The sequence below is a fragment of the Salmo salar genome, chromosome 13 (assembly GCF_965601325.2).
Source record: "Salmo salar chromosome 13, fSalSal1, whole genome shotgun sequence".
Lineage (NCBI taxonomy): Eukaryota > Metazoa > Chordata > Actinopteri > Salmoniformes > Salmonidae > Salmo > Salmo salar.
Genome location: NC_138303.1, coordinates 39,256,530 through 39,267,806, shown reverse-complemented (window position 1 = coordinate 39,267,806; position 11,277 = coordinate 39,256,530). Strand labels below are relative to the sequence as shown.

At 43.6% G+C, this 11,277-nt stretch overlaps 1 protein-coding gene across 1 annotated transcript; it reads left to right on the top strand.

Moving 5' to 3' along the window:
- The first annotated feature begins 956 nt into the window (after nt 1-956).
- Nucleotides 957-6,388, top strand: LOC106567331 (transmembrane and death domain protein 1). Its single transcript, XM_014136464.2, has 5 exons — nt 957-1,076; nt 1,406-1,585; nt 1,964-2,089; nt 4,951-5,100; nt 5,803-6,388. The coding sequence occupies exons 1-5, from the start codon at nt 1,007-1,009 to the stop codon at nt 6,207-6,209; spliced, it is 933 nt and encodes a 310-aa protein (XP_013991939.2). The 5' UTR covers nt 957-1,006; the 3' UTR covers nt 6,210-6,388.
- Nucleotides 6,389-11,277: the final 4,889 nt, after the last annotated feature.

The window sequence follows — 11,277 nt, the reverse complement described above, 5'->3', positions numbered from 1 at the left end:
TTTTTTTATCTCAATATCAAGTAATTTCTTGGTCACAATAAATACCTTACTGTGATTGTTTTCAATTAAAATGGTAAAAAAGAAACATAAATTGCTTCTTAGCAAAGAGCAATTTCTCATGCAATAATTTTGCTAGGACTGTCTGGGAGTGGTCTGAGTGGGAACTGAAAACTAGCTGTTATTGGGAGAGAAGTTTAAAACAATTTGTTATTGGTCTATTAACTAATTAATTTACCTCCTGATGATGGCAGGCCAAAACTCCATCTAACCAAAACAGGCGGAACTTCAGGTGGTCTTTTCAAACAGCTCTTACACTAAAAGGGCATCATTTTCATAATTTCACAGTATTTGTCAAAATCATAGTGTGGAAATATATATAAAACATGGGGAAATCATATTTTTGACAGTACTGGGTCTTAGTAAAAAACAAAACGATTAATCCAAAAAGCAAAGCAACAGATGTTCAGCACAGGGTTGTGGCTCCTCTTATATATAACCATAAATGCACCCACCTGCTCTCATTAGCATGGAAGCATTTTCTGCAGGCCCCAAACAGTGTTTAAACAACAAAACAACGACAGGCTTTCATGTACAATGTTACTGTACACAGAGACAGCAACGCTAGGCCATCAAACACACAAAAACCCACAGAACAGGAGGAGAGTGCTGGCATTGCTGAAGCAGGGAGGGATATGATTGGTAAAGTAGTCTACTGCCTGTATTCCTGTCTAATGCGGAGGTGGACACCAAACCACAACACATGAATAGCCTAATTGTCAGTGTTGTAAACCAAATGCCAATAACCACTGACATAGTCAAAGACATCTTTCTCTCACACGGTGTTGAACAGTTCCAACATAGAAAAGAGAATGTTCCTCACAGTTCCGTTGTCTTATGACTCTATGAGTTCCGGATCACTGCAGTGTTTTGAAAATAGCTTCTACTGTAGCCAGGGAGCACCTCCTGCACTGTGAGTGGACTGGAAACGGGTACTGCTACAGTAATCATGTCAGTCATGGGAGCTCCCTCACTTCTGTTTCTGCTCCTACTGAGCCCGAGCCTGGGGGAAGACACAGGTGAGAACCTAAAATGTTCCACGGAGCTGATACCGTGCTAATCTGTTGGAAACTCATCTTCACTTTTAATGAAACTGGGATTTCAAGTTGCTCCACCAGTTGTGTGAAATTAGTTACATGGGTTTATTTTAAAAGGAAAGAAAATGTTTCTCATCACACATACAGTACATACTAATTGAGATCATGTGATACCCCTTCCTGGGACGCTTTAGCACTATGCACCTTACTCATACCTCTTCCTGTAATGCCACAGCCATAAGCAGTGATTACAATCATAGCATAGCGTATTAACACTGTGCCCTCCTATCCACTCCTATGCACCTCCACAGTGGCGGAGGACATGGGTGTTCACCAGCTGGGTCGTCTGGTGGAGCTGCTGACCTCAAGGGAGTGTGAGAACCTCTTCTCTGCCCTGTCCCACCCAGAGGAGAACATATTCCAGCAGCTGGACCATCTCTCACTGGAGAACAACCAACTGGACCTCCAGAAGAGAGTCAAGAGAGACACTGGTACTGCAACACTGACAGTACATCACAACCAAAAGCTCATTCGTTACACTGTGCAAACTCAGCCGGGTCTGCACCATACATTTACTGTGCTTCTACACATATGTTGATGTACTGAGATGCAATGCAACAATCAAAAGGGCCTAGCTAGCTGTCCTAGCTATCACAATATACAAAATGCTCTGCTCTAACTCAACGCTATATAATGGGTATATTATAGTGAGGCATTCAAAGCGATTGTTTATTATCCCAGTCTGTGAGGACTCAGAGGAGAGTGAGCGGTCTGTTCCCCCATGTCCTGTTCTGTTTACCTCTCCCTAGTTAGCTGCAGCAGCGTGGCTGGGTCTGCTGTCTGAGGGCCATATGCTGTATGTTTATCAGACAGGAACAGCGAGGCTCAGTGCCGGACAGCTCTGACAGACTGGCTGCTGAAGCACGGAGAACAGACGTACTACGACAGGCTGTCTCGCGCCCTGCAACACATTGGAAGGACAGACATTGCCATAGGTCAGACAGACAGATACAGCGCATACACACATGCACACGTGCTCACGCAAACACGCACACAGCACTAGTGACGTCTCATTGAAAGCAGCCATCAAAGACATGAGATTCAGCTGCCAGAGAACGACACCATAAGTTAACTTGAACAAATTGTATTTTGACATTATTTCAGTGCACTCAATACTTCAATAACATTGTCTACATAATTAACTCACTACATCAAGGTCCACTGTAATTGGAGTTTTAAAAATTTTTATATTTTGGCTATGTCCGTCTCTGGCATGTGGTGGGGTCTAGTGTGGAAGAGACTCCACAGTCGAGTGGCGATTGATCTGAGGTGTAAATGATCTGACAGAGGACTCAGTGGAGCTCACACCACATTCACTACGAACCATCTGGTCCTTTCATCATCGGAGAAAGAGGGGGGGTTGAGAGAGAGCGAAAGAGAGGGATTGAGAGAGAGATAGGGGTAGAGAGACAGAGATAGAGAGAGGGGGGTGGGTAGAGAGAGAACGAGCGAGGGGGGGGGCAGGAAGAGACAGATAGAGAGAAATGACAAAAGTGTGACAGCCCAAGAACATCCCTTCTGTCAACACAGTGTATGAAAGCTATTTATTTTTGGATCAGAATGAATGTGTGGAATCTATGGATACACAAAACACCAATTACCCAGGACCTGATTGCAATTAGGAATAAATCCACTTTTACACAACAACTTCGACTGTTTGTTTACTTTCTTTTTTAAAGTAAAAGTGAGAGCAGTTGCTGTATTGCTGAACTAATTGTATTTACCAAGGCCTGCTTAGTTCAAGTCCATTAAGTTATGGAGGGCACCCAACACATGTTATCCATAGTTTCTCTCGGTCTCTCTTTCCCAATGCATAAACTGTAGATGGGTCGTTCCACAAAAATAGTGTCTTTTTCATCCCTGTGCACCAATATCTCATTTTAAAAGCCTGTAAAATTGAATGAAGTGCCAAAAATAAGCGTTGTGACATGTCCCTTTGTGCACCCTCTGTCTTCTAGGAATAATTTAACCCACTTATGTCTCCAAGTTTTCAAACATAATTTAACCCACTTATGTCTCTATTTATTTCATGTGATTAGTGATTCATTTGTCTGTCCCTCATTTTAAGGTCAACCCTGTAATGTGAACTGAACTCTCGTTTTAATATGATGAAACTATTCTTTTATAAAATATTTTTTTCAAAAGCAACACGAACATCTAAAAGTCAAGTCATAGTATAAAATCTGGTGAGCTGGTTCTACAATTTTTGGCCCTTTTCTGGTATTTTGTGGTGGAAAAGTGAGAGGGTCAAGCATAACATGTCAACCCTCTTACCCAAAGACAGACAGACTAGAAATGTTTTAACAATAATAATAACAACAAAATGTTTTGACGCTTGCATTCAATTTCCCCTCCCTGTTACACACAAGCTTCCATTCCTCCTGTCACAAGGGGATTTATGGCTGATTTAAGATGAAATCATCAACCCTGTTGAGATCAACCCTGTTACTTTATTTGGCACTTAGTAATTTTTGTATTTAAGCTCTTGAGATGGAAAAACATGTTTTTATGAAGTTGAACATGTGCTCTTTTTTGACCAAGTTACACTTTTCAAAAGGTGGAACAACCCAGATACGCCTACAGTGCATTCTGAAAATATTCAGACCCCACATTTAGTTACGTTACAGCCTCATTCTAAAATGGATTCAATAGTTTTTTCCCCTCATCACTCTACACGCAATATCCCATAATGACAAAGCAAAAACAGGTTTAAAAAATATATTATAATAATATACGGAAATATGACATTTACATAAGTATTCAGACCCTTTACTCAGTACTTTGTTGAAGCACCTTTGGCAGCGATCACAGCCTCGAGTCTTCTTGGGTATGACGCTACAAGCTTGGCACACCTCTATTTGGAGAGTTTCTCCCATTCTTCTCTGCAGATAAGCTCAAGCTCAGGTTGGAGAGGGAGTGTCGCTGCACAGCAATTTTCAGGTTACATCTCGTTTGATCGGATTCAAGTCCGGGCTCTGGCTGGACCACTCAAGGACATTCAGAGACTTGTCCCGAAGCCACTCCTGTGTTGTCTTGGCTGTGTACTTAGGGTCGTTGTCCTGTTGGAAGGTGAACCTTCGCCCCAGTCTGAGGTCCTGAGCGCTCTGGAGCAGGTTTTCATCAAGGATCTCCCTCTACTTTGCTCCATTCATCTTTCCCTCAATCCTGGCTAGTCTCCCCTGCCGCTGAAAAACATCCCCCCAGCATGATACTGCCACCACCATGCTTCACCGTAGGAATGGTGCCAGATTTTCCTCGTCTGAGAGTCCTTTAGCTGCCTTTTGGTAAGCTCGAAGCGGGCTGTCATGTGCCTTTTAGTGAGGAGTGGTATCTCTCTGGCCACTCTTGCCATAATACGGACTTGGTCTTTTGCCAAATAGGGCTATCTTCTGTATACCACCCCAACCTTGTTATAAACTAACTGATTGGCTCAAACGCATTAAGAAGGAAAAAAATCACAAATTAACTTCTAACAAGGCACACCTGTTAATTGAACTACCTCATGAAGCTGGTTGAGAGAATGCCGAGTGTGCAAATCTGTCATTAAGGAAAAGGGTGGCTACTTTGAAGAATCTTAAATATAACATATATTTGGATTTATTTAACACTTTTTTGGTTACTACATGATTCCATATGTGTTATTTAATAGTTTTGACGTCTTCACTATTATTCTACAATGTAGAAAATAGTAAAAATAAAGAAAAACCTTAGGTGTGCCCAAACGTTTGACTGGTACTGTATGTATAGGCCATTTTGAGTAGCCATTCACTGTGCCAATGTTGTGATGTTCTTCCAGAGGTGGGGAAAAATATCAACCAGGACAAAACCCTGAGTATAAAGAAGTATGTGGAGGAGTACCATCAGAGAGTCAGCTCCATAGAGTCTCCACTGGTCCAGTCAGAGACAGAGGAACATCATGTAAACCCAAAGCCCCAAGCAAGGCACGGTAAGGTATAGAGCCCCAGGGTAGATAATGGACACATAATTAAGCAATAAGGCCCAAGGGGGTTTGGTATGGCCAATATACCACGGATAACGGTTGTTCTTATGCACGATGGAATGCAAAGTGCCTGGATACAGCCCTTGGCCATGGTATATTAGCAATACACCATAAACCCACAAGGTGCATTATTGCTATTAGAAACTGGTTACCAACGTAATTAGAGCAGTTCATGTAAATGTTTTATCATACCCGTGGTATGTCAGCCAATCAGAATTCAGGGCTCGAACCACCCAGTTTATAATGTATTATAGAGATAATGTGATGGTCATGTATGAGCCCTTGTAGATAATCTCTACACGGTACTGTGAAGGAAAGTCACTGAAAAAAAGATTTGGTTGCACTAGTTGGGCAGTGAGCCATAAAACGTATTACTTATCATCAGCATCAACTGATGAGGAACAATTTTTCCCAGGACAACAGAAATTTCTAAGTTGCAATTATCACCTGTCAAAAAGTCACGTTTTCTCATGCCAAGTAAATTTTTTTTTTTAAAAGCAGGTGTCTGATACTCCTCTGATTTGGCTGGACTCTCCTGTGCTTTTGTTGAGTAGTTGTTTGTCACTGTCAGCAAAGGAACATGTTGTGCTGTTGTTGAAGGTTGGCAGGCTGAGATCTGTTGTTGTGCTGTTGTTAATTGGTTGACAGTAAGAAATATACCAGTGAAGGAGCTGATATGGAGTGACCTGGAGCTTGTTGTGGAGAGGGCTCCTGTCCAGCCGTACCAGCGACGTCTACTGGACGGGGCGTGGCCCCTGGTCTATGGAGTCCTGCTAGGCTTTGCCGGGACCTTCCTCATGGGGGTACCCATCCTCCTCTTCCTCCTGTACATCTCCCGGGGCGACCAGAGGAAGCTACTCCGCCGCTCCTACAAGACCAGGGGTCCGTCATCATCGTCACATGGTCGCTACAGTCGCTCCAGACAGAAACACATTGCTGGGGCTGGAGATGTGACATCAGCAGAAATGGCTCCTCTAAAACCCATTACGTCACATGGAAAGGTCAAGGGATTCAAGCCAGGGGCTGCATTCCCTCTCTCCAAGTCAAGACAATGATCCACTGGGGTACATATAAAGAACAAACGAGAATATGTGAAAAATACTCGTAAAGCTAGTCTACAGCATTTTGTCCTCTCTGTGCCTTCATTTGTCATCGATACACTATGCTGCATATTCAATTAACAGGCTCACTGTTCAGGTTAATGCTGTAGGGCCACAGTGTTTATTAAAGCAATTCTGACTCAACAATAATGACGTTTCATTATTTGATTATGCCATTACCAATAAGTAATGTAATCCAAGCACTGCTTTCCCCTGTACGCAGCCAGCCCTCGCCCTCCAACCTTCCCAATGCAGCTGGACAATGGGCTTTGTAAAACACCACTCCTAATTATGATACAAGACGATAGTGATAATGCGCTTTCTGATAAACTAATAATAATTCATGCTGTGTTTGGTGGGGTAATAAGCATTACCATCTTGCCGGTGGCTAGACGAGATGATTGGTGTGACTGTGACAGATGCGCTGGAACCGTTGGAAACCAGCTCTCACACCAAAGGTTGTTCCAGTATTCCTATGACAGACATGCCACTTCCCATCTCCCTCCCGATGACTGCACTGTGCCCGTCTCTACCTCCCGGTGGTGGTGACGGCAGTGTGCCCGTCTGGTGTTGAGGAGCAACTAATTACCCAGCCTGCCGCCTGCTCCCTGGAGCCTGTCTGCCCGCCCATACCTCCACAGGCAGTCCCATCCCACACTAATAACAATGCTGCTAGCAGACAATGAGACACAGGCTTGGCAGTGACAATGGCATGGCATCATCTGACAGAGAGACAGAGACCAAATGAGAAAGAAGAAACTAGCCACTAGGCCAACAGAAAGATAAATTGTATGTGTAGGGGTGTAAACTGTACAGTGGCTGGGACCGAAACGTTGTAAAGCTGAGCGTGACACGGACTATTTCATAGAAATGTATTGGAAATGTCTCGTAAAGTAGTGATGACGTAACCTCAAGCATGCTATTATCTTGAAACAACAACTCTAATTCATTACATGCAATGTAACATTTTGCTTGCACATACAGAACACTGATGAGACAAACACTTTCAAATAGCCCAGCAGGACCCTCGCAGCACTGAAGTACTTAATGCTCTCCATCATTCTTTACTCTCCTTTTCTCTCTTATCCCTACTTTCTAGTTCTTCTATAATTGAGTTAATTACTTCATTATACAAATGTGTCCTAATGTGCTTCAGGAAGCACGCAGCTCAGATTAATTGTGCTGCTAAACAGCAATTACAGGCAATTCGTTTAGAAATCAACATCTAAACAAATGATAGTGCCGAGCTACAGTGGGAGTTGCGTGCGCGTGCAGAGCAGTAAGAAGCCAAGAGGGTATGGACGTGGAACATATTGCACAAGTCGAAGGGAGAACGCTGAAGTCTGACAACAGTTATCACGAGTAGTTTAACTGTACGTGAGGAGACTCCAGATGGTTTTACCACAGTCATTTTAAACACGTTTTCGTATTTTGTGAACAGAAGCTAAATAATAATCAAGTTCATTTGATTAACTAGAAAGGAAAATAAAAAGGCATTTTCCACATATTTCCAAACATTTGTACACTAACTTTACTTCCAAACAAAAAGATGGAACGCTACACCCCCAGGAGCCAACATTCCTGACAAAAGTAGGCTACACTTCTTCTTCTCTTTATTCCCTTTGAAGAATGGTAAGACCCTGGTACTGTTGACTATGACAGACTTAGCACCCGCTGTGGGCTCACCTGTGTTGCGGTAACCACGGGAGAGGAGAGCTGGTGTTCTCTATGCCTGAATGACCCACACAGAAAAGACAACATCCCACCTGGGGCCTGTCTCTCACAGTAAAAGACACCCAGACAGTACAGACAGTGTGTTGTTGTCCCAGCAGGGTACAATAGCTCTCAGGTGGTGGCGGAGCTGTGTGATATGAAAACCATGGCTGGGCCCACTGACACATGCCCACTGACAAATGGCCTGAGAGAATTGAGATTTGAAGATTGTTCAACGCAGTTTACCATGACATTTCAGCAACCTCAAATGTTTAAATTGGAACTCGGTCAATTGTACAGTATAGATTGGTATTTTGACATTTGGCTGCATTCCCTCTCTCCAAGTTCAGGCCTTGTTCCATGAGGAAGTAGGCCTTACCTTCATTTCTAATCCATAACAGAAGTCACGGTTGAAAAGAGAGAGGAAAATCTGACATCAAATTGACATTTACTGCTGAAGCACAGCAAAATGAGCAAGACGACACTTTTCAGGCACATCCATCCATTCTTATGTAGATCAAATTCCTTTTACAATGGTTTCTTGTGGTTATTTAACAGTCTACAGAGCAGGGGGCTTATCAAACGGGATCCTCTATTCTCCGAGGAAAGCACATCTGTCTCCTGTCATTGGCTCTGCTCAGCAGAAGGAGTCAGAAGTGCTTGTCTCTAATAAAACTAAAGATCGACGGGATGTGTGGCACGCCGAGGGGAGGCTCAGACAGAGAAGGCTGGGGTGTCCTTGATATGCTGAGTGTGGAGAGCGCCGGCCGTAGCCAGGCCTCTGGGGTGTGCTTAGTGTCATTAAAAGCTTTATCTTCCTCCATTTGCATCTCCAGTCTTCCGCGGGCCAATGAGGTGATGCAGCACCCACTGGCCCAATCCCCCCACTCAGCCATCAGCTGCCTGTCACTCGACCAGTTCTCCCCCACCTCTACCTCCCTCCCCCTGGCTCAATGCATATGGATCACAGGAAAGAAAGATCACATCTCCATTCAGCTTCTTTAAAGACATGCTGTTTTAAATCGCCTCAACCTCCACTTTCGTGATTTTCTCTCTTTATCGGTTACTGGTTTCCTTTGGGGGAATGAGACACTTCATCAAAGTTTCTATCCCTGATCAGACCAGCTGGTTGAGTTTACAGATGAAGCCCCACTGCCCTCCTGTGGTGATGTTTAGTCACTGAAACAGCTGAGAGGAGCGAAAGTTACACTCAAACTGAGTCCTTTCTGGTTCTGGAGCCATTAACAAAATATCCCATATATATCCCCTCATATTTTAATTAATCCTGAACAACAGTAAAACCTCCCTGACTAGTGTGTTGTTATCAACAACAGAGAGGTGTGAACAGAGGGAGAGGAGCATTGGGCATTGATGAACAAACACCAGGCCTGGCACTGTCTGCATGGTGCTGACTGAGCGTTGGGCCAGTAACCGAAATGTCGCTGGTTCACAGTGGCATGTATTCATGGATGCCAAGGAAGCCAGGACCCCCCAATTAAAAAAAATATATATATATATTTGCTTTCATCTCTCTGTGTTTCATAATTTTCCTTGAATTTGCAAGAGGCTGAATGCATCTCACTGAGCAAAAGAGCGCATCTCTGTCTCGGTATGTTTAAACCATCTATCTGATGCGGTCTGGTCAAAAAGAGTGTGATATTGTTGCCACCAGTAGAATTGAATGCAAGGGTAGCCAGCGAGCACTTGACCTCCCTTGATTTAAAAAAAAGCATAAAATAATAGCCAATCAGCGTTGAGCTAAACTGAATGAGCTCAACTGTCTGTAAATGGTCCTTTGGCTTCACTCCTATCACATCGAGAGCATACGTCATTGACATAAATAACTTTACCGTTTTTTTCAATTGCTAACATGCATTGGTCAAAACTGAAGTCACATTATCAAAACTCACACAGTCAGTGAAACAGAAGTGTATGTGGACCAAACTGTGAATCATTTTCCATTGCTTTCACACAAAATGAATTCAATGACCACGAAATCCATTAACTCTTTTCTCATCCATACTCTACCACCTGCAAAACGACATATTTGCAGCACATGTTTTCAAATACTAACATATTGTTTCCAAAACTGTTAAAACACATTCAAAACAGAATGATGGCAAATTTTGTGCATTTCTGCAGTAACCAGATTGAAACAAATAAACTCAACAAAAAAAGAAACATCCTCTCACTGTCAACTGCGTTTATTTTCAGTAAACTTAACATGTTTAAATATTTGTATGAACATAACAAGATTCAACAACTAAGACATAAACTGAACAAGTTCCACAGACATTCCAGAGAAATGTAATAATGTGTCCCTGAACAAAGGGGGGGGGGGGGGTGAAAATCAAAAGTAACAATCAGTATGTGGTGTGGCCACCAGCTGCATTAAGTACTGCAGTGCATCTCCTCCTCATGGACTGCACCAGATTTGCCATTTCTTGCTGTGAGATGTTACCCCACTCTTCCACCAAGGTACCTGCAAGTTCCCGGACATTTCTGGGGAATGGCCCTAGCCCTCACCCTCCGATCCAACAGGTCTCCGACGTGCTCAATGGGATTGTGATCCGGACTCTTCGCTGGCCATGGCAGAATGCTGACATTCCTGTCTTGCAGGAAATCATGCACAGAATGAGCAGTATGGCTGGTGGTATTGTCATGCTGGAGGGTCATGTCAGGATGAGCCTGCAGGAAGGGTACCACATGAGGGAGGAGGATGTCTTCCCTGTAATGCACAGCGTTGAGATTGCCTGCAATGACAACAAACTCAGTCCGATGATGCTGTGACACACCGCCCCAGACCATGACGGACCTCCACCTCCAAATCGATCCCGCTCCAGAGTACAGGCCTCGGTGTAACACTCATTCCTTCCACAATAAACGCGTGGTCTGCCACTGCGAGGACGATCAGCTGTCCGTCCTGTCTCCCTGTAGCGCTGTCTTAGGCGTCTCACAGTACGGACATTGCAGTTTATTGCCCTGGCCACATCTGCAGTCCTCATGCCTCCTTGCAGCATGCCTAAGGCACGTTCACGCAGATGAGCAGGGACCCTGGGCATCTTTCTTTTGGTGTTTTTCAGTCAGTAGAAAGGCCTCTTTAGTGTCATAAGTTTTCATAACTGTGACCTTAATTGCCTACCGTCTCGTCGAAGCTGTTAGTGTCTTAACGACCATTCCACAGGTGCATGTTCATTAATTGTTTATGGTTCATTGAACAAGCATGGGAAACAGTATTTAAACCCTTCACAATGAAGGATCTGTGAAGTAATTTTGATTTTTACGAATTATCTTTGAAAGACAGGGTCCT

Excerpts from the sequence above, each read along its gene's own strand:
- LOC106567331 (XM_014136464.2), top strand. The coding sequence starts at position 1,007 with ATGTCAGTCATGGGAGCTCCCTCACTTCTGTTTCTGCTCCTACTGAGC. Across the intron at positions 1,077-1,405 it reads GAGCCTGGGGGAAGACACAG|TGGCGGAGGACATGGGTGTT; the intron begins GTGAGAACCTAA and ends GCACCTCCACAG. Across the intron at positions 1,586-1,963 it reads GAGAGTCAAGAGAGACACTG|ACAGGAACAGCGAGGCTCAG; the intron begins GTACTGCAACAC and ends TATGTTTATCAG.